Consider the following 23,316-nt stretch of genomic DNA (forward strand, 5'->3'; position numbering starts at 1 on the left):
CACGTGCAGCAACAAAGACCCAACGCAGCCATAAATAAATAAGTAAATAAATAAATTTATTTTAAAAAATAGAATATTGTTTGCATAACATTTGGCTTTTGCAAATGGTCAAAACAGAAAACACCTACCGCCACTCCCATGAGGAATTGGGAGTGGTCTCTTTCCGTCTAGATCTGTAGCAAAGTGTGAACGCTGAGGCATGGGCGTGTGCTGGATGTGGGTTCCTTTACTCCCAAATGCTGCTCTCTCCAAGGATGGTAAGAAACACCTCTGAGCATCCTCTTTATAAAGGGATGCTGGAAAGCCTGAGCCCTGGCCAGGGTCTCCCAAGAGGGCTGTTTCTTCTCTTCTTTCAAACTATTTCACTTTAGGGACATTTCCATATGAAAAGGTTTTCCCTCAATAGAAGCACCTGGCTCCATTTTAGCTCTAAAGGGGACTCTTGCGATGATTATTGTTGACAGTAATTACTGCTGCTGATGAATAGGTGAATATTAGTAACAACAGACAATGACCCTGCACAAGACCCTGCAAGGTGGATGCCAGTCATTTCTGTCATCTGTAGGGGAAGCAGCTCACAGAAGCTGAAGCCCTTGCCTAAGTTCGCACAGCCAGCCAAGGGTCATCTCAACGCCCAGCTCCTGTTCTTTCTAATTGTACTTCCTCAGGTGATGCTCCTTCTAGAAATGATTTCTGAGGCATCCAGAACCACAATGACATTAATGGGGGCCCAGAGTCCAAAGCCCACCTCTGGGGTGTCCAGAAAGGGCTTCTCCTAATGAGACGTCAATGAGGTGTCAGAACACCCCAATGACACAGCAGCTTCTACTCCACGATTAAGTTACTTCTTAAGACTGAGAGCTGAGAGGAGAGAAATAGGGTTCTCTCTTTGGGCTTGTCTCTGCCCTTCTGGCTGATCAAATTTGGAGACTGTTTCTTCATGAGTTTTCTAGAAACTAGATTCGAGGATGGAAATTGGTTTTACAGCTCAACAAGTGATCTGTACTTCAACACTCCTGGCTATCTTTTATTTATTTACTTTTTGGTCATGACTCACGGCTTGTGGGATCTTAGTTCCCCGACCAGGGATTGAACCTGGGCCCTTGGCAATGAAAGAGCAGAGTCCTAACCACTGGACCGCCTGGGAATTCCCAGTCCTGGCTTTCTTAGAAAGGAGGGCACTGTTTTGTTGTGTTAAATTCTTAAAAGTGGTTTTGATCATGTACTTGTCATTTGTAATTATAAAGCTTAATTGGGGGTCATCGAATATTGAATTGTGTCATTCTCTAAAGTTATTAACTCTTCTAGGTTTCACAGGGTGGGGAGGGATTGTCACTTCACTGTTCAGAGCCAGAGTGACCGTTTGCCATCACAGCTGCATGCCTCTGGGCAAGGAAGTCCCTTGGCCCCTCAGTTTCCTCACCTGAACTATGGGGTAATAATAGTTCCCACCCCACAGGGTTGTTGTCAGGATTCACTGAAACAACACATGTCAAAGGCATTGAAGTGTCCAGCCCAGAGTCCATGATGCAGAAACGTTACGCGTTCTTTTCCTGCCCCGCCCTGCCCCTCACTTCCCTTCTAGAACAATCAAACCTAAGCCAACAGGTTGGCTTGGTCCAGTGTGGGGTGATGAGCCTGGACAAGGTGAGGAGAGCAGATTCCAGAGACTGTCCCCGAGGTGGGTCATGATAGCACAGGTGTCAGGCCTGGGCCTGCTGAGGAGGGGTCCCGGTGTGGAGAGTCACAGCCCAAACAACTGGGGCCTGGCCTGGGTGGGGTTGGCCCAACAAGGTGATGAGGGTGTCCACAGTCTGGGTGGCCCAGTGAGGGTGTGTGTCTGAGCCTGAGTGGGCTGAGGAGTGTCCACATGGGGGCAGGGAAGTGCAGTGAGGGTTACATTCGGGGGATTGATCAAATTAATAATATGTTAAGGATAATAGGGACCAGGTCTCCTACTGTTGGAAAAAGGAGTTAAAATACAGAAGGGGAGAAAACTAGCAGGAACCATGCCAAGGGTGTTTGGAATTAGAGACGTTTTGGTGTGAGCTACATGTATGTGTGTATGTGTATGGTGTGTTTGGGGTCGAGGGTTCCGTGAAAAGAAACCAAGCTCCTGGAGAAATGTCTGGTTCTCAGGCTGGGGCAGTCTGTGCCAGAGAACAAGAAAGTGCCTAAAGGATGATGGTGGTTAAAAAAAAAAAAGAAAAAAAAGAATGGTACTGATGTGTCAGAAAGACACAAAGGCCAATTTGAATAGGCTCACGGGTCAAATTGGGAACAATCTGAGTCTCAATATAAATAATGATAGTAATGAATTATAACACAGTGAATGAAATGGGAAACAATGAGTCCATACAGATATGAAATTTTACATGAATAAATTGAAAGTTTAATGAGGAATGGATGTTACCATAGTTTCAGAGTATCCCTCCCATGTTTATCTCAGAATGAAGAGTTGTTTTAATATTTGAAAATTAATCAATGTAACCACCAAATTAACAAACTAAAAAAGAAAAAACCGTGATCTTCCCAATAGACACAGAAAACACTTTTGACAATAGCCAACATCCTTTCATGATTAAAAAAAAATCCACAAACTAGGAATAGATGGAACTTCCTCAACCCGACAAAAGGCATCTATGAAAACTCACAGCTAACGTCATATGCAACTGTGAAGATTGAAAATGTTCCCCCTAAAATCTGGAAAAAGGATGTCTGCTCTCACTACTACTATTTGACATTGTACTGGAGGTTCTAGTCAGTGCAATCAGACATGAAAAAGAAATAAAGGGCATCCAGATTGGAAAGGAAGAAGTTAAACTGCCTTTTTTCACAGACAACACAATCCTTTTCATGAAAAGTCCTATGGATTCTACAAAAAAAAAAAGCTACTAGACCCTATAAGGGTGATTAGCAATGTTGCCGAATATAAGATTGATATACAAAAATCAATTGTATTTCTATAAATTAGCAACAAACAATTGGAAACCATTTATAATGGCATCAAAAAATGCAAAATAGGAAATTCCTTGGTGGTCCAGTGGTTAAGACTCCACGCTTCCCCTGCAGGGGGCACGGGTTTGATCCCTGGTCTGGGAACTAAGATCCTGCATGCCACACAGCGTAGCCAACAAAATAAAAAAATAAAATAAAATATTCCACAAATTCTTTTTAAAAAATGCAAAATATATAGGGATAAACCTGACAAAAGATGTGCAACAACAGTACACATTGCTGAGAGAAGTAAGAAGTCCTAAAACAATGGTGTAATCTGTTGTTGTTTTTTCTCATTTGAAATAAATATTCACTTTCCTATCTTAAACCAAAAAAGCACCTTCTCACACAGTGTTTCTTAAATGCCTAGGAGTGAGGGGTATCTTTACAGTGGATAAGGCTGACACTTTTTTCATCAAGTGATCCAAGCCAACATCATCAATAATGGACAAGCTGAAATGATGTATCACCTGACAGGACATCAGGAGAACACAGCATCCTTCTGTGACATTCCTGCCGAAGGATCATAAACCATACCTGGAAACCTGGAAATACCAGGCAAAGCCAAACTGAGGGACATTCTACTAAATAGCTGGCCTGTGACCTTTAAAAGTGTCAAGGTCATCAAGGTCAAGGACAGATTGAGAAGACTAAAGAAACTGGGCAGCTGAAGGCAACAGGCAACTCCGTACTGGAGCTCTGCTATAAAAGACATTACTGGGACATTTGGTGAAGGAGGCCTGAGGATGATTGGGTAATGTAATATAATTTCTTGATTTTGATAGTCATTATATTGTTGTTTGTGGGAAACATACATGGAAGCATTAGGAGGCAATGGGGTATCGGATCGACAGCTTACTCTCAAATGCTTAAAAAAATTAAAAGTTCTATGGTACTCCAATTTTTCTGTAAGTCTGTGCTTGCTTAAAAATTAAAAAATGAGGGGACATCCCTGGCGGTCCAGTGGTCAAGACTTCGCTTTCCAATGTAGGGGGTGTCGGTTCGATCCCTGGTCAGGGAGCTGGGATCCCACATGCCTCTTGGCCAAAAAAACCCCAAAACAAATTCAATAAAGACTTTAAAAATGGTACACACAAAAAATCTTTAAAAAAAATTTAAAAATGAAAATTATAAGAATGTAACTATTGTCATTATCTAGAACTGCACTGTCCAGTATGGTAGCCACTTGTAACAATTGGGTTATATAAATTTAAATTAATTAGAATCTTCAAAAAATTAAAAATTCAGTTCCTCCATGTCCCTGGCCACATTTCAAGTGCACTATAGCCACAAGTGAGTAATGGGTACCATATTGGACAGAGCAGATAAAGAGCATTTCCATCATCATGCAGAATTTTACTGGACAGTGCTGCTCCAGAGACTGGACACCTAGATGCCCTTACATGGAATGTTCCCAACTTGGGTTTGGGAACAGCAAGGGAGGGTCCAGAAACTCTTGGCATTTGATGGTAGATCCTGAGACCTAAGTTTACTAAGCCATTTCTAACAGGGATTGCAATGTGAATTATTTATAGTGTACCCTGAGTTCCTCACATAGGAGTACAAACAACTTGAGCAGTAAAACACTTGTGTAAAACAGACCTCAGGCTACTCACCGATTCCTGGTCCGTTTGCTCAGATGAGCCTGATACTTGCTGGGAGGGCTCTGTGGAGATGACCCCCACTCCTCTAGATTTGGATGGGCCAGGGGCCTCTCCGTCTTCAAGACCTGTCTTCCTCCTTGCTCTTTCATGCCGGTGTGTGGGGCCAACTTCATCTCTGGCCACCTCCCCAGGACTGATGTCTGAGTAAGCCAGATCTGGAGAAGTGACTTCCCCTTCAGGGGCCGTGGCTTCAATATCAGATTCTAACTCCTCTTCAAATTCGAATTCCTCTTCCGTTTCCACTCCCCCTTGGATTTCGACTTCCTCATCGTCTTCATCTTTCCCCTGCGCTGAGACTTCCCCATCGTTTTTGATTTCCCCTTCAGAATGCTCTGTAGCACCCTCAGTTTCTTCATTTCTCTGGTCACTGCTCTTCTCTATCGGTGATACCTGTAGCCATGTAGCAGGAAAAAAATCAGGATACAAAGTATAAAGGGTCTTGTGAGGTTTTATTCTTAATAAGGTAATTACACCGATGGGAAAACTGCAGCTACACACTCTGAGCATCGCTAGGAGATTATGTTTCATGCTTTAATTTATCTGCTCTCTGTTTTTGGTAATTATTTTGCATCCTTCTTTACAGGAAATGACCTCTGAAAAACTCAGGGCAATCTAACTGTAGGATATCCGAGGCATTCCTGAACAGCCACCAACACTTCAGAATGGGGTGGAAGGAAATTGAGCTTCTCTGCAAATGACTTGAGTCTGTTCTATAGTAAGGTCATAGGATCATCGTACAATTTTCTTGAGAAAGTCTGAACTCTCTTTAATTCTTAGTAAATACAGCCCAGAATAATTCATCCCATAAGGAACTTTACCCTGTTGCCTTCATGATTCTGGTCCTCTTCTCCTTCAGAAGATTTGCCTTCCAGGTGAGACCTGGTGGCAGAGAAACAATTTAGCAGTTTCAAATAACATCTTTCTTTTTCTTGGCATTTATCACCTCCTTGATGTCTGTATATCTACTTATTTACTCGTTAATTATCTGCCTTCCCTCTAGGCTGATGGCCATGACTTTGTCACTAACACCAGCACTAGTGGCACAAAAGAGTCATGCCAAGAATGAATGAAAAATGCAATTATCAAAACATTAAAGGAACAGGTAGATTACTCTAGAAAAGTCACCTTAAATATACCTCTGTCTGTGACAAAACTGGGGAAAATAAATGCAAAATAAGAGAAAATTGTACAAAAAGGACAAATACCCTAGAAACTCTTGGTTAGTTTCCCCGTGAATTTTGTTTGTTTGTTTTTTGTTTTGGCCATGCCTCAGAGCACGTGGGATTTTATAATAGTTCCCCAACCAGGGATCAAACCCGTGCCCCCTGCAGTGGAAGTGCAGAGCCTTAACCACTGGACCGCCAGGGAAGTGCCAATTACCCCATGATGTAGAGAGTACAAGAATGTCACATTTTAAAATTGTTTTTTTTTCTAATTAGAAAAAAACTATATTTTTTTAAAAAGTAAAACTAATACAGAAATATGTGACAGACAATGAAAATCCCCTGTGACTTCTCCTCTCCTTCTCAAGATAACCAGTGGTAAAAAGTAAGAGATTTAAGGGTATCTTCTTTCAAATATTTTTCTATGCATTTAAAGCTACCCACCCACCCAAATTAGAGATCACACTATATATACTGTTTTGCATTTAGTCTTTTCATTTGTTGTAATCTAGACTTCTTTCCATGTCAGTACATGTAGACCTACCTTAAAAAAAAAGAAAAGAAAAAAAAGAAACAATACAGCAGTGTCTAATGTAAAAGGTTAAATTCTTTAAAATAGTTTCTATCCTTTTAAACAAAGCATAAGAGAACAGAGGCCTGGTATTTTTACCTTACTACGGTCTATCTGTGTGCTCAAGGCATTCACGGTGGGGCTGCCTGACCATAGGGACCCCGGCCCATCGCCTGCCACCTCCAACCCTGGTGAGGGGGAGGGAGGCGGGGGGCTGGGCTGATGCTCCCTGTCACAGCACCTCGCTGGGGCAGCATCCAGTACAGAGACCCCTGCTCTCGGGGCTCTGCAGCAGGGACTACCAAGCACAGTGGTTGTCATGGTTACTGTGGGACAAGGAAGTCCCGGGTTTCAGCGAGTGGAGCGCCCGGAGCGAGGGGAAAAGGGGAGGGTACGGGAGAGGACAAAGGGACGCGAGGTGAGAAGGGAGAAGGGCGCGCCGGAATGTGGGGGTGGCCGGGGAGGGCAGGAAAGGCCCAGAGGGTGGGGATGGCAGGGGCAGAGGAGAGGGGAAAGGGACATGGAAGGGAAGGGGCGCCTAGGGGGATATAGAAAGGGGGAGGCGTGGGGGCTGCTGCGAGACCCAAGGTCCCTAGGCCCGCTTACCCGCCAGCCCGGCCGCCAGGCTCCGCCATCCCCCGTTGCTACGCGACGCCGTCAACATCCGGCTGGCGAGGACCACGCGCTGGGCGTGCGGGGCGGACGGCCTTTGTGCCATTTATGTGCATTAGAAACACAGAACATCTAACTATGTAAATATATTAAAGGATAAATATGCATTTTCTCCATCTTTATCTCTAAGGCCGAGCTCTACCCCTCCTGGCTCAGTTTCTGTAAAGCGACAAACATGTCAACGTGCGTCCAGCTGGGCAACTCCGGCTCCCCGGGGGCTCGAGCAGGGCACTCGGGGAGCCGGGGACCTGGGACGGCTAAGTGCCCTGAGGGTGGCAGGCGGAGGTAGGGGCACGAGGGGCTCCGTAGCCGGCTGCACCTTCGGATGCCGAGACCTCTCCTAGTGCCCGCCTGTCCATCTGCAGACCTGGGGGCCTCAGCACCCCTTTCCCGGGGTTCCTAAGAATAATTCTTGGCGGAAGAGGGATGCCCCGTGGTCTCCTGATGGTTGGTGTTCTTTTCCTACCTCAAAATAGGAAAAACAAACGCAGAGGGTGGAACAGAGAGGGCGAGCACGCATGTGGAGCGTCCTAGGGGTTCTGCCTTCACTCTGGGGGCTCGGGGCTTCCTTCCGGGGCAAAGTCCTGGGGCCGGAGTCCCAGGCGGGCAACGAGGCCCGAAACGGGATGCGGACGGCCGAGCCGGGTCTTGGGGTCGGAGGGCGGAAGGTGACTTAGGCAGTTCCGCGGCCGGGTTGGAGCCCGTTTGGGACCTGGGGGTTGGGGGGCTGGCCTGATTGGGCCGGGGGCCGGGTTGGCCCGGGGGGCGTGCCGGGGGCCGGGCCTCGCCTCGCGTCCCCGCCCCACCGCTCCTCACAGGCGGCGGCGGCAGTGGCGGCGGCGGCGGCTCCGGGAGCCGGCGCGAATCCGGCCCCCGGTGCGGGACCCGGGTGGGTATCTGGGGCAGGCCGGGGGCCGCGGGGGCGGGGTCTAAGGGGCCCGCGGGGGACCGGGCACATCCCCTCCGCCGGACGGGGTGGGGGCGCGTGGGGCGCGTGGGCCTGCAGCCGCGGGGCCCGGGAGGGGCCGGGGTCTGGCCGCAGCCCAGAGAGGTGCAGGGCCGGAGCAGGAGCCGGGCGGGCAGGAGCACGCCGCATCACGCGGAGAGATCCCTGGGCCCCCTCTCCGCGGCGGATGCGGGCCCCTGGGGCCGGGAGTGGGCCTACTTCGGGAAGATTCGGTGTCTGCCTGTCTGGAGCTTTGGGCCGGAGAACTTGCGGTCTTTGTCTGGCTGGTCGTCAGAGCACGCGAATGAGAAGTTGTAGGGGCCCGCCGTTCGCCGACACAGCCCCCTAAAGTGTGCATTCCACCCGCACAGCGCGCGCGCTTACCATTCCCGGCCTTAGGGTGGGTGGTTCGACTGTTTAAGAGCCGCATGTCAGGAAACTCACTTCCTTTAGGCCCGGTCTCTTCCTCCTGTTCTTTTCTTTAAAAAAAAAAAAAAAGCAAGAAAGAAAAAGAAAGAAAAGAAAAAGGAAAAAAAAATAGGCAATTTAAGATTGCTAAATATAACCCAAGAAACGCTGCCAGAAGCGGTGAATCTTGAAATCCTGTTATTCCCACACTCGGAAGTTGGTGTCATATGTTGGCCACAATCTAGTTCAGATTCTATTCAGAAATAGAAAACGACATAATACGTTCACTTTCCTTACCGTAAAGTTTGTTTTACTGCCTCCTCAAGTTCATAGGAGAAGCTGGGTTGGTTGGCCAGCCCCTGTGACTGGTCCCACCGACCTTTCTTTACCACCTGCAGGCACCAATTCTTTAATTTGGAAAGAAGAGGGAAATGGTTCTCAAAAAACGGCCATGTGATGGAGCATATTATCAAAGGGCAGGTGCAAAGGCCCAGTTTCGTGAATTCCATTCTAAGTCTGTCAGAGACTGATTAGAGAACTTTTAAAAAATCTATGTGTTAGTTTTAGAAATTCCTCATTAGAAACATTAATGTTTAATTGATTAGCAAACATTAAACACTTTTAAGAACCAGGAAAACTTTTGCAAAGAAAGGATTATTAAGGTTAGGAATGCATTTTAGTATTAACTGTGAAGCTTGTTCATGGCTATTCATTGCTGGTATTCGGGGGCTCGTTCTCTGCTGAGTACGCTTGGCTTGTGGAGTGTTTATGGTGAGCAGTCTCAGAATATGACTAAGGAAAGTTCTTATCACTGGAATTTTTTAATCCTTCAGACATGATAATTGTTGTGTAAATAGCTTCTGATTATCATGCATGAATTCACTGAACCCACTAAACAAACCCATAAAGTCAGTACTGAGGTTATCCCCATTTTACAGGTGGGAACACTGACACTTAAAGTAAATTCCCCAAGTTCACACATCCAGGAGTGAGAGTAATAGAGGCCTTGGGCCCAGGATGCTCCAGCTCCAGAAAACCATTGTAGCACAGTGCCTCCCCTCTTGTAACTGGACCCTATGATTCACATGCACACACTCTCCCTGCCCCCCTTTCTGCAGACAAATAACATGGTTCACTCTGCCAAGTGATTCATAAACATGCAAGAGAGTGGGGACTAATCCATGTCACCACTAGCTGCTAATATCAGTTCAGTTTAGTCTGTAAAGAGCTCCCTAGGCCTCAGTGTAAAGGCATCTGAGAAGACAGCTACTGGGTTTGCAGAACCCTACCTACAAATGTGCTGGTCTCCCTGCCTCGGGCTTTGGGTAGCTCAGTGCACTGGTTAAAAAATGGCCTCCAAATGTAGACTGCTGGGTTCAAATACCAACCCTGGTACATAGTACTGACTTAATACCTCTGTGCCTTGTTTTCTGCATCTGTGAAATGGGGGTAATACCACCTACCACAAAGTTCTATTGCAACAATTATCTAAAATACCTAGTGCGTGGCACATTTGAAGTGCTTGGTACTATAAATTTTTAATTATTATTAACGACCATCATTTGGATTTTTCACATTTAACTAGATTGGTAAAAACGTTTGGTTTTGTTTCCATGTGTATGTGGGCCATCAGATGGAAAGCCAATCATATGCAGAAGTGGAATTCTCCATTTAGGTATATTTACTTTTTTTTTTTTTTGCGGTACGCAGGCCTCGCACTGTTGTGGCCTCTCCCGTTGCGAAGCACAGGCTCCAGACACACAGGCTCAGCGGCCATGGCTCACGGGCCTAGCGACTCCGCTGTGGCTCTTCCCGGACCAGGGCACGAACCTGTGTCCCCTGCATCGGCAGGCGGACTCTCAACCACTGCACCACCAGGGAAGCCCTACATTCTTATCTTTGTAACTTTGTGGGGTGCTGAGTCCCTGTGGGCTGCCCAGGGACCAAGATGATCAGGTTGCCTGGCAACACAAATCTGGAATAAAGATTTTAACTTGTCCCTCACATCTGGCTGAGGGTCCCAAATTTTGTTATTTACAGGCCTGAATTCTCTCCTGTAAGATTAGTGAATTAATTTCGTACAGTGGTACAGTTGGGGAGGATGGCTTTAAACATGATGGATTTGTAGCAGTGGAGTGGAGTGGAGTGGAGCAGTGGTTTTATTGGTGTACATTGTATTGTACATTGTTCTATTGTAGCTGTATTAGGTTGATGAATACAATCTAATACAGATACAATAGATGAGGCCAATGCACAGAAAAGAAGGCACATACTTTCTGCTCCAAAAAAAAAAAAAAAAAAAAATTGGAGCAATAATATAGGAAATCTTTTCCCATTCAATTCGGTGCTGTTGGTTTTGATGCTACCGACCACCCACATACCCTTTGGGCACCTGGTCTGGCATCTCTCATAAATCTGCTTTGATGAGCTGTCTGATGGTATCTGATCTGAAGCATGTCCTTTACTCCAATCTCCTGAACTGATAAAGACATCCTCAGAGAGGAGAGAAATCAGGTCACTTGCAACTGAGTTCGACGTCTGCCTGCGGTAGCTTCAGTCATACAGCTAGCACAAGGAGAGAACAGAAAACCCAAATTCATTATCCAGTCTGAACAGCACGCCCTTCTCTGCCTGAGCCTTGGGCGGCGAGTCTGAGCAGGTGTTTAGAGTTGATGTACAAGATGAGGAATCATCTGTATGGACTCACCTGACCACATATAGAGATGTGGCTGTGTCTTTTCCATGCTCTTTCTGGATTGGCTCCTAAAGAAACCACCATAACATGGGTGCACCCTGAGCCTGTGTCCGCACCTGCTTGCACACCTTGTTGTGTATGCTGGTTTTCCACCGAATGACCCTGATCCTGATTTCAACAGTCTGATAAATTGGTCTTTACACTTTCCGGTGTTGGAATCGGAGCAAAGCGCATACTTAACAGATGGCATTGGACACCCTTTCATTTTTCAATTTCTGTAGCTAAAATGCTTTCCCTGGGCAAGATCGGTTGTGTTGCATTCCAGGGGTGTTGTCAGTACATTTCCCCCCAGTTTGATCTCTGTTTTGTGGTACGTTAGCTACTCCTTTGCCACAGATAGTGAGAAACTCTGTGTGTTAAAGTTAACAGGCACAGTTCAGAAGTCAGATGCACCTCATCCTCTGTGGGGTCGGTCATTGCTTTCCTGGCTGGATTTGCACTTATCCTTGCCTTTTGGGTATAGTCCTTCCTTGGTCCTCAATCCTGACTCATCTTTAAGTCTGTTTCTTCTTGCAGGCCCCCTTCCTTGGCTCTTTGAGGGAAATGGTGTTGGGGGGGTTGCTGTCGAGGGGCACAGGCAGCAGATGGTTTCTCTCGGGAGAGGCAGAGGCTTTGGGACTTTCCAGGCAGTGGTGACAATTGAAGTGACAACTGGACAGTTGGAAGAGGAAAGTCACAGCTAAGCAGGCCACCAGACCTCCCCTCACCCTCGTTTCTGAAGCTGTCTTCTCCAGTTACGGCCTCCTGAAGGTCCTTTTTCCTTATGGCAATTAGCCCAAGCCTCTGGCTCTGGAGTTGATGCCCTAAGCGTCATTCCTTCAATTTAACTGCAAGTCGATTGTTTTGTTCCTCATTTCTACACAGAGGCCCCACCCACAGCAGCCCTATCTTTGGGCCACAATCTTTTTCTTGTGAATCCTGAATGCATGTGCAGCAAATGTATTTCTCTTCTGCAATAATCCCATAATTTGAAGTTAAATACAACTGAGAGGAGGGGTGATATCATCTCACAGGTGTCTTATCTGGGTAATGAGACTGAAGGAGACCCACCTTTCCCTAAGAACGGGGTTCCTGATCTGCAGGATTTATATCACCCAGTGAACCTCAAAGCTCGGGGTTCCCAAAAAGACTATGGTGCATGTGCCTGGTTCTGGGGCGGTAGAGAGAGCTGGGGCCTCCTGCCAGGTGTGTTAGCAGAGATGTTTTGTGGGAGGAAAACGATCCTTGTTTGCGTGTGTCTGGCTCGTGTTTAAGATGGCATTGCCTTGTCCCAACTCTGTGTTGATTGGGCTTTGAGGGCAAAGCAGGTGAACCGGTTTCTCCCAGCCACATGGCAGGTGACCAGAGCTCAGAGCATTTTGCTCCTGATCAGTGTGACAGTGACAAGGCCAGGGGAAGAATCACCTGTGGGTTTTGCCCCATGACACGTCCCCCTAAGGTTGCAGTGGCCCCACTCCCTACCTGCCTCCCCCTAGCTGCTGCAAACAGCTGTCACGGTGGGTGTGGGCTGCGACCCTCAGGCGTGTAGGAACTGCCAGCTTGTGAGCTACTAGGACCGCACCTGTCCTGCTGACCCAGGGCGGCCCCGAGGCAGGCACACAGTACAGAACAGTGAATGGGAGAAGTCTGGGCAGAGCGTTTCTGCTACTGGCTCCAGGCTGCCCTGTTTCTTTGGTCTCACTAGGAAGGTTCAAGAGACGTTTGCACCTTTGCTCTATTTGTTTTCCCGTTTGGGAATTGATGGAGCCTCCAGCACAGGAACCAAGGCTCTGGCACTGGTCTGTGTGCAGCTTTTCTCTGTCCTGCTGCCCCCTCAGAGACACGGAAGCCAGGTCTCCCCTCTGCAGGGTCTAGGCCTGGGTAGTGGCTCTGAATGGGGGTTTGATAGTCAATGGAGATAGAAAGCCCACCCTACCACAGGTGTAGTGTGGTCGGCAGAATAGTCCCCACAGATGTCTCTTCCTAGTTCTGGGAACCTGTGACTATTAGGTCACGTGGCAACGGGGATTAAAGTCGCAGATGGAATTAAGGTTGCCAATCTGGTGACTCTGAGGTGGGGAGATTGTCCTGGATTATCCAGTGGGACCATGTCATCCCAGGGTCCTTGAAAGTGGAAGGGGGGCCCAGAGTCAGTGTCAGAATGATGCCCTATGAGAAGGACTCCACTCACATTGCCGTCCTTGAAGGAGGAGGAAGGGGCCACAAGCCAAGGGATCTGTGCGGGTTCCAGAAGCTGGAAAAGGCAGGAAGACAGACTGTTCCCTGGAGCCTTAGGAAGGAACACAGCCCTGCTGACACCTGAGTTTAGCCCAGTGAGACCTGGGTTGACTTCTGGCCTCTGGAATTGCCAGATAATACACCGTTGTTTTAAGTCCCTGTTTTTATGGTGACTTGTTTCGGCAGCCATGGGAAACCAATACACTCGAGATAGAAGTGCTTTGTGAAGGAAGCGGGAGGGGAGACTTGTGTCTCTTCTAAAGGGTGTCATTTCTTCATCCGTGTTTTGCTCATTTCTGGCTTTTTGTGACTTTGCCTGTCTGTCTAGGAGGACTCTCTTTCCCTGGATATAAATCACCAAATCTTGGGGACGAATTTTGGGTAATAGATGCCTTAACTTCATCCCTGGAAACATAAGCTAGAGGAGAGCCCCACCCCTCACTGCCTCTGGGCCAAGTGTCAGTGGCCAAGTGGTCCCCAGGGGGAGGGAGGAGGGAACGTGTGTGGTTAACAGCAGGCCTGCTGCTGCCCACTGGCTCCAACCCAGCAGCAGGGCCAGTTCTGAACAGGGCTGTGAAAGAAGAAATCTGCTACCCTTCCCAGCCCCAGCTACTTCTCTTGGGGCTACTGCCGTTTCTGACATCTTCCTCCTGCAACCACCACCAAAGCCCCTCCTCCTGGAAGCAAACCTGAGCTACTTTCATCGCCAGTGTGACTTACTGCTGCGAACGACAGACCGCCAAGAACAGTCCTCAGAGGCATTCTGATTCTTAAAGACTTGCAGGTTAATAGGAAGGAATGACTCCCTAGTCAGGGAGTTTCTGCAGAGAGTCTTTTGTTTTATGAGGGTGTGTGCTTTTTCTGGGGGGAGGCCAAGTTGATCTTTCCTTTGAATTACACAATAGCCTATTTTGCAAAAATGTCCGGTGGTCCCTGACAGCTCAGAGCAGCACAAAATTCAACTTGTAATCAGGTATCGATCAGAGATGGTTAAAAGCCAGCACTGGCGTTTTTATTTTATACCTTTTAAAATCATTGCCCTTTTTTTTTGTACACCCAAGCTAATGCACATTCCAGATCTTGGCCTGACTCCATCTCTGTATTCCTTGTGCCAACTGCCAGGTTGGCATCGTTCTCCTTTCCATCAACAAAAACATGGCATTTGGAACTCTACTGAAAATGGCATTCTGGTAGGCCCTTCATAAAAAGATCTTCTCAGAGATATCTTGGACTCAGGAACTTATAATCTAAAATCAACAATACTGATGGAGACATAACCATTTTAAAGCAATGATATTAAGTGAACGCATTCGAGAAGAATGAGGTTTTTTTAATCATTGTCACTGATCTACCTGGAGCTGTTTCTCTATCCACCTTCATCTCTCAGAATTTGGGGAGAGGATTTATAATATTCGTACAAAGTGCTTTGAGCATCTCGAGCTGCTCTTTTGATTTCAATTAACTCTAAGTCCTTACTAGCGATGTGAAAAGTCAGATAGCTGTTTCTGGCTACAGGCTTCACTGGTTTTGTGTGTTTTAGGATCTCTGCTGATGGCATTTAAAGATTGTGCTATGTACCCTGGTCCCCTACTCTATCTGGGTAATAAGGAGAATAAGTCTGGCCCTTAGAAAGGCCCCAGACCTGTGAAGGGGACCTGGGTGTTCCGCTTGCTCTGGGTTCTGTACTCGGCAGCCTTTCTGGAGCACAGTTTTCTGGTCTCCCAGGGAGGTGGGGATCTTTGTTCCCTGCAGGACACCGGGTCCCTAAGATAATGGGTGTAAACTGCTCTGCACGTCGGATCAAGAACCATTCAAGGTCATGCGTCTTATGGATTCAAGGACATTAGGAAGATCTCCCATCAGGTTGTTTGGTCTTTGCCAGGCCCTGGCATTGCTGCTGGCAGCCTGCTGGCAGTGCGGGGACCAGAGCTCCCTTTGTTGCCGGCCTCGAGCTCCCTGTCCTTTTCCTTGCCTCCATGCACACGATTCCACCTCAGCCTGGCCTCTTTGGGTGCAAGCTTCCTGGTCCCAAGCGTCTTTTTAAAAAATTAATATATTTTATTTTTCAGGACAGTTTTAGGTTTACCAGAAAATGAGCAGGAAGTACGGAGAGTCCATATACCCTCTCCAAGTTCCACTATTATTATTTTTTCATTGTGGTAAAGTACACACAGCAGATTTTGAATATTGACCCCTTTGAAGTGCACAGTTCTACGGCATTAAATGCATTCTCATCCTTGCGCGGCCATCACCCCATCCGTTCCCAGGACTCTTCCCTCCTCTCCACCTGGGCCTGCTCCTCTGGCTGGGAGCTTTCCCTGTGCACCTGCTGCTGCTTTTCCTGGTGGCGTCTTCCAGACAGCCCCTGTCATCCCAGCCCGCGGTGCAGGCGCCAGGCCCTTGATTAGCTCTGCCGCCCTCCCTACAGTCTCCCCTCCGTTTTACGTGCCCCTTGGAGGCATCAGCCCGCCTCTGTGCCTGGACATCACCCACTTCCTTGGCCTGAGCCCCAGCCCTGATATCCTTTAAGGATCGCCTCCAGTTTCCTTCGGAGCCCTGCCCCTCATGTAGTGCTCCCCAGAAACCTTCCAGCTGCGCCTCCTGCAGGCTGTGATGTGGACCCTGCTGTGAAGCAGTCACATGCCCCCCACAGAGCCCACACGTGCCCTGGAGGAGACAGGGTGCCCCTCCCAGGCTGTCCCTATTTCTCTGGCCCCACCCCCTGCCCTGCCCCCAGCCTGTTAAATCCTGTGGGAGCGCCCAGTTAGGACATAGCCTCAGGGTCAGGAGAGGGGGGCGCATGTGCAGAGGGTGCCCACGGGAGCCTGTAGGTGGGGCGTGAAGGCAGGGTTGGATGGAGGAGGGGCCTGGGGCCCCAAGGCCAAGACCTTTCCCCTCTAAGGCAAAGCGTTGAAGCCCGAGAGCCAGCCAACAGAGGGGCTGGAGAGGGATGCAATTTGGGCTCCGCAGGGGATGCAGCTGGTCAGGGAAGTGAGGGGAGCAGGTGCTGGGGGCAGGCCCTCCTCGCCGCTACCCTGCTCCACCGAATCCCCTCCCCAGCCCTCCCCCAGCCTCTGGCCTTCCTCTCCGCCCAAGCTACTGCCCATCAGAAGCCCAGACCTGTGCTCTGCTCCGGACGCAGCTTCAGCAAGGCAGTGGTCAGCACACAGGGAATGATCCCAGCAGTGGGCAGTGAAGGTCCAGGACGGCTAGACCTTAGAAATCTAGGAGGATGACTTAAATGATAGTATAGAGGGGCCCGTTGCTTCCCAAGACGGGGTTTTGGTCAGGTGGATCTAGAGACCCTAGGGGAGCTGGGCGCTGTCTCTGCACATCTGTGGCTTATCTGTGAAGAAGGAGCCCCATGACTGACCATTAACCTTCCCACCATCCCGGGTTCGTTGGAACAGCCCTGAAGGACAGGCAGGTACACAGAGAGCTGCCCTGGGCCAGATCACGATTAGTCAAGTCTCGTTGCCAGACCAGCGAGCACTGAAGCCCAGGGGCCTCCGCTCGGGGTGTCTCTGCAGGCAGTTCTCCAGACCTGCTTCCAGTCCACGTCCCTGGACACAGCCACACGTTCCTCTACTCCGGGTGACACGTGGGCTAGAGCCATGTTTATTAACCAGGTGACAGATAGGCCCTGGGCTGCCGGTGAGGAGAGGCCTTCTGCAGCCTTGGAACCACCCAGCACCCACCCCTTCATCCTGTTTAACACCCAACTGGTGACAAACCAGGGGATGCAGAGGGGGGTGGCCCTGGGCAGCCACTGACATGTCATTAATTTGTGCTGATAACAGCACAGCCTGAGCGTCAGAGGGGCTGGTCTACCTTCTGTCAGAGCCCAATTCTCCACCTTCCTCTGGGGGTGGAGGGGAGCAGTAGGTGAATGGTTCCCCATCTCAAATGGGGATGGTGTCACCTGGGCGCTTCTCTCCCCCAGACCTGCTGGGTCAGAGTGTAGGGATTTGCCCAATGAGTTTCTTAAAGCCCCCTGGTTTGGAGAAGCACTGAATCAGATGACCTTAGAGCCTCTGGGCACCAGTGCTGTTTCAGTCGAGCTGTGCTTTTTTAGCGGGCCCTGCTTGATGTGGGGCAACTGCACCCCAAGGGCATTGTCTTGGGCTTTGGGCGGGGGGGGCCTCCATTCTCATCTGGGAGGTGGCCTGGCAGCAACTGTGCTCTTTGGGATTCTTTTCCTTCCCTTTCTTCTGACAGGGTGGGGGGTAAACTCAGATTTATGTTCACCAGCTGGAGGACTCGGGTAGAACTGCCAGATTAGGACGCTGCCAATCGGATGCTGGGAGCCGAATAGAAATTCACACTGAGCAAGGAACCCAGCCTCTGCTGACTCGCAGCGCGTCGCCTTCCCCACGGTGGTCAGCTACAGGACGCGAGCTGTGCTGGTGGAGCTGGGGGCTGTGTTGGGGGGGACTGTGGTCCCACGTGGTAAAGAGGACGACAGGTGATCGTCGCTCCCCACCGGGACGGAGGTGAGGGGCCCCTGGCAGGACCCGCTGAGTGTGAGGCATTCTGGACCCACGGGCCTTGCGTTGTAAATAGCAACAAGCCATCTCTTTAAACAGAAGCAAAATAAGGCAGTAAGGGGGATTCAAGCGGAAAGTACTGCAGGGGTTGGGGATGCAGGCAGGGAGGGTGTGTTTGGAGAGCTTGCTCTAGGCTCCTTCCTTTGGCTCAAATGAGGAAGCTGTGGCCGGTGGGCCCCTGGAACGGCTGGGGCCTGAGGAGGGCAGCTCTGCCTGGGCTCAGTCACCATCTCAGCTGCCGATGAGCAGAGCCCGGTTTACAGTACAAGCCGGCCTGTAATGAGAGTGATTCTCACTGGAGCGTGTAGGTAGTGTGACAACCATGTTTGTCCATCACGTGTGCAACGTGGGAGAAGACGAGAGGGTGCAGACCAGAGCACGGACCAGGCCACACAGGTCTCTGGGTCATTGCTAAGGGCCCCCTCCTTTTAAATTTCCCGTAAGATTTTACATGACACGCACCCCAGCTTTATTAAGCTATATTGATGTCCCTATTTTTATCAAGTAACAGTACACAGTAAAAACAGGAAATAGCGATAAAAACAACATGAACACTCATTCAGTGAGCTGGTGAATAGTTAACATGTGCGGCCTTTTCAGGTAAATGTATACTTTGAATTAGGCTTTTTGAAATATCAAAAGTAGTTCATTGAAAATGGACATCATAAGAAAATTAGATGAAAATATAAGCCAGTGATGACTGGATCTTTGGCTTGAGACGAATGATATAAAGTGTAAAAGTGATAAAAAGAAATCACTAAGGAAAAGTTATCATCAATTTGCCTAGAAGTTTAAAACCTCTGTATTTCAAAATGAGTAATACAATTAAGAGGCAAATAACAAATTAGGAAAAACATACATGCAGCAACTATAGCAAAGGATTAAGATCTTTGCTATATAAAGAGTTCTTTCATATCAATAAGAATTCTGACACCCCAGCAGAAAAATTGGCAAAGTACACCAACAGACAATTCACAAATGTTTAATAAACATAGGAGAACCTGCTCAAGTGAACTGATGATCAGAAAACCATTTTCCAATGACCAAATTAGCAAAGATTCAGATCCCTAAAACTCTGATACCTTTTTGTAAATCCATTGGACATTATGTCAGGGGTCCAGTTTTTCCTCCTAAGGAAATAGTCAGGAATCCCAGAAATTGTCCTAAGGAAATAGTGAGGATACAGGTACAGATTTATGTATAAAATGTAAAGTTCATTATTTAAGTACCCACTATTTGGAAACCAAATATCTAATGATGGTGGCTGGCTCAAGAATGGTGCATCCTTGTTATATATTTATAGCTATCAAGGTGGAGGGTTGACATTTTGAATTTTTAAATTAGTTAATAATGTGGTGTATTAGTATTCTGTGGCTGCCATAAAAAGTACCACAAACTGGGTGGCTTAAGCAACAGAAGTTAATTTTCTCACAGTGTTGGAGGCTGGAAACCTGAGATCTTGGTGTCGAAGGGTTGGTTCCTTCTGAGGCCTCTCTTCTTGGCTTGTAGATGGCTGTCTTCATGTTCACATTGCATTCTCCTTGTACACCAGTGTCTATCTCCAAACTCCCTCTTTTTAAAGGATACCAGTCACTGGATTAGGGCCCACCCTAATGACCTAATTCTGACTTGATTACATCTGTATAGAAGCTACTTTCAAATAAGGTTGAATTATGAGGTGTGGGGGTGAGAACTTTAACATAAGAATTTGGAGAGGACACATTTCAACCTATAGCACATGGGAAAATATATGTATGTTATAACTGAAAGAATGGTATGGTATAATTCCAGTGGGTGGTTTTGTTTTGTTAAGATAGACACAGAAGATAGTAGAAAATACACAGATTATTTTTGGATGGTGTGAGTTAAGGGACATGTATTCTTTATACTTCTCTGAACACGTTTCGTAATCTAAAAAAAGAAAAAGCTTTTAAAAAATAGGGTAAGGATTCTCCACTCCTAGTTTGACAGAGAGCAGAGATCAGGAACCAGTTTTAGTTGAGATGAAATAGGCTCACAAAGGAACAAATACATTGAAAAAATAAATGAGCATTGTCTGAAGAGAGTAAATATTCGTGGCTAATGTTTAACAGACGTGCTAGATCTACCCAGAGGCACGTTGTCTCCCGCACTGAACAACCTGGGGGTGGAACTGGGGGATAGTCCTTGCTCACCCAGGTTACAGGGGCAGGGGCAGGAGCCAGAATTCCACGCACAGAAGACAAAGGTCTCATGTTCAGGTGTGTCCGCTCACTGGCTGACTTGGGGTGTGTGGCCCCTGTTTTCTCGTTTGCAAAACTGCGCTTCTAGGAGGTACCTTCCAGAGCTGCAGTGGGGTTTCACAGCCGATGTGGGGCAAACGCTATATTGTGAACACTTGTATTTTGGAATCTCCTTCAGAGCTTCCAGCACATTCTTTTGATTATCCTCAGTGGTGGCAAACCGTCTTAGCTTAAAGATGGTGCGGTTTTTGGACTCAGCTGAGCCTTGTTTGCAGCACGCTCTGGAGGTTAGGGCGATTAAACTAAGTAATACCATTTGAGGCCCAGAAGGAGGTGGGGCTCCAGACCTGCCCCAGCCTCACCCAGCAGGAGGCCACGGGCCCCAGGAGGCCACTAAGCACCTGGAAGGTGGCTGATGTGAACTGAGGTGTGCTTAAGTGCAAAACGTACACCGGACTCTGGAGATATAAATAATGTACAATAGCTCACGAGTAATTTTTCCATGCTGATTACATGCTGAAATGATACTATAGGGGATATAGTGGCTTGACTAAAAATATTCTATTAAAATGAATTTCCCCCATTTCTTTTTTACTTTTTAAGAATGTGGCTACTAGGAAACTTAAAATTGCATATGAGGCTCTCATTGTATGTCTTCTGGGCAGTGCTGGTCTGGAGAAGGGAATTCTTTTTCTTGTATAGCTCATTAACTGATCTTGTAATTCTGGAATGATTCTTGAATTCTAAAAATATTTAGAATGGACAGACAATGGAGTGAAGTCATCATTAGAATAAAAGAATATAGCTTTGCCAGATGATTAATTGGAAGGAAAACGCATATTTTGATGTGTAGGTTCCAGTGTGATTTATTTTAAGCTTCGAACATTGGTTGTCAAGCGTCATAATGTGCCTTGTGTGTTCAGACAGGACTCAGTGGTTAAGACAGCGAGAGACGCCCCCTCGACCTGGGGAGGCCACAAGGCTTCCCCAGAGGTGGGCCCGGAGGGGATTTGGGTAGCGAGGAGCAGCCCTGCCCCGAGTATCCAGAAAGTGGTCTGAGCCGGAGGTCGGCCACGTATCACCCGTGGACCAAATCTAGCCTTCTTCCTGTTTTATACAGTGCGCAAACTAAGGATGGTTATTAGGTTTTTAAATGGGTGAAAAAACTGGAAGAATTTTCTTGTGTAACGGCAAAATTATATGGAATTGGCGTGAGTATCTATTTAATAAAGTCTCGCGGGACCACAGTCATACCTGCCCACGTACTGTCTGCTTTCACACCACAGGGCAGAGAATCGAGTAGGCTCCACAGTGACCGCTGGGCCCACAGAGCCAAAAATATTTCCTGTCTGGCCCTTTACAGAACCAGCTTGCCGTCCCCTGGGCCAAGGGATCAACTTGATTCTGCAGCCCACATTGAAGGTGGTGTCTCAGGCATGAGGGATGCCTGAGAAGGGGTGGATTTGGGGCCCTGGATATGGCCGAGAATGGAGGGGCTTCTGTGGCTCAGGGCTGAGGAGGTGAGGACCCCAGCTGGGCCTGAGTCTCCAGGGCTAGTGATTTTCAAGGTCATCCTGACGTTGGGAACCTCAGCAATGAGAGAGAAGAGAGTGATGGATTTTTCTGGGTAAAGACGCAGGAATGGGAAGGGTGACTCTTGGGCCTGCAGGGAACTGTTAGAAGGATGCTGTGTTTGGGAGAGTTAGTAGCCGTGGAGGCAACTGGAAATATGCAAAGAGATGGGAGATCAGAGCAAGGGGGCACAGAGGGACACCCAGAGAGCCATAAGGGCCTGAGGATCCAGCATTGAGCTGCCTGGTCCCAGGACATTGAAGGAAATTAGCACTGAGACAACCCCTACCCTGCTGAGCCGGCTGGACCCCCAGCCCCCGCCCTCTGCCCCAAGAACCCATCCAAGCACTGGACACAGAAAGAACTCCATTTAGGGAACATCCTAAATCAGCCCTGGATTTAAGGGTAAATGTACAAAGTGTAGAGGGTGCAAAGAACAATATAATTTAGCCTGAGAACCGCCTCCAGTTGATTATTCAAAAAAGTTTTACTGGGCTTCCCTGGTGGCGCAGTGGTTGAGAGTCCGCCTGCCGATGCAGGGGACACGGGTTCGTGCCCCGGTCCGGGAAGATCCCACATGCCGCGGAGCGGCTAGGTCCGTGAGCCATGGCCGCTGAGCCTGCGCGTCCGGAGCCTGTGCTCCGCAACGGGACAGGCCACAACAGTGAGAGGAAAAAAAGTTTTACTGTGGTAAAACATACATGACATAGGGAATTCCCTGGCAGTCCAGTGGTTAGGACTCCATGCTCTCATTGCCGAGGGCGTGGGTTCAATCCCTGGTTGGGGAACTAAGATCTCGCAAGCCGCGCCGCGTGGCCAAAAAAAATAAAACGAGGGACTTCCCTGGTGGTACAGTGGTTAAGAATCCGTCTTCCAATGCAGGGGACTTGGGTCCAATCCCTGGTTGGGGAACTAAGATCTCACATGCCTCGAGGCAAATCAGCCTGACCGCCACAACTACTGAGCTCGCATGACTCAACGAGAGAGCCCACGTGCTGCAAGCTACAGAGTCCATGCACTCTGGAGCCCACGCACCACAACTAGAAAGAGAAAACCCACACGCCACAACTAGAGAGAAGCCTGCACACTGCAACAAAAGATCCCGTGTGCTGCAACTAAGACCCGACACAGCCAAAAATAAAGAAATGGAGGGAGGGGGAGGAGGGAGGGAGGGGGAGAGAGAGAGAGAAAGAAAGGAAAGAAAGAAAAGAAAGAAGGAAAGAGGAGAAAGAAAGACCACTAAAAAAAACCCACAAAAAAATGACATAAAAATTACCCTCTTAACCGTTTTTATCTGCACAGTTCAGTGGCATTAGGGACATTCGGGTACACTGTTGTGCAACCATCACCACCATCCATTTCCAGAACTTCTTCATCTTCCCAAACAGTAACTCTCCCCATTAAACACTAACTCCCCAGCCCCCGCCCAGCCCCAGGCACCTACCCTTCTATTCTCTGTCTCTATCAGTTTGACTATCCCAGGTACCTCATATAAGTGGAATCATACAATATTTGTCCTTCTGTGACAGGCTAGTTTCACTGAGCATGTCCTCAAGGTCCATCCATGTTGTAGCAGGTGTCA

General features: G+C 48.2%; 2 protein-coding genes across 2 annotated transcripts in view; one reads left to right on the forward strand and one right to left on the reverse strand.

The window, feature by feature from the left end:
- CCDC40 (coiled-coil domain 40 molecular ruler complex subunit) overlaps window positions 1-7,104 on the reverse strand; it is a 42,011-nt gene extending 34,907 nt beyond the window's left edge. Inside the window, exons 1-3 of the mRNA XM_079905203.1 lie at window positions 7,002-7,104; window positions 5,480-5,540; window positions 4,614-5,051 (exon numbers count right to left, since the gene is read on the reverse strand). Of these exons, the coding sequence (XP_079761329.1) occupies window positions 4,614-5,051; window positions 5,480-5,540; window positions 7,002-7,030 (528 nt within the window). The 5' untranslated portion in view covers window positions 7,031-7,104. The remainder of the gene's footprint in view (window positions 1-4,613; window positions 5,052-5,479; window positions 5,541-7,001) is intronic.
- A 793-nt stretch (window positions 7,105-7,897) lies between these two features.
- The window catches only part of TBC1D16 (TBC1 domain family member 16), a 79,049-nt gene continuing 63,630 nt past the window's right edge, over window positions 7,898-23,316 (forward strand). The window contains exon 1 of the mRNA XM_079904294.1: window positions 7,898-7,956. The gene's annotated coding sequence lies outside the window, so the exon portion shown is untranslated. The remainder of the gene's footprint in view (window positions 7,957-23,316) is intronic.

This window comes from Stenella coeruleoalba (genome assembly GCF_951394435.1).
Source record: "Stenella coeruleoalba genome assembly, chromosome: 19".
Taxonomy (NCBI): domain Eukaryota; kingdom Metazoa; phylum Chordata; class Mammalia; order Artiodactyla; family Delphinidae; genus Stenella; species Stenella coeruleoalba.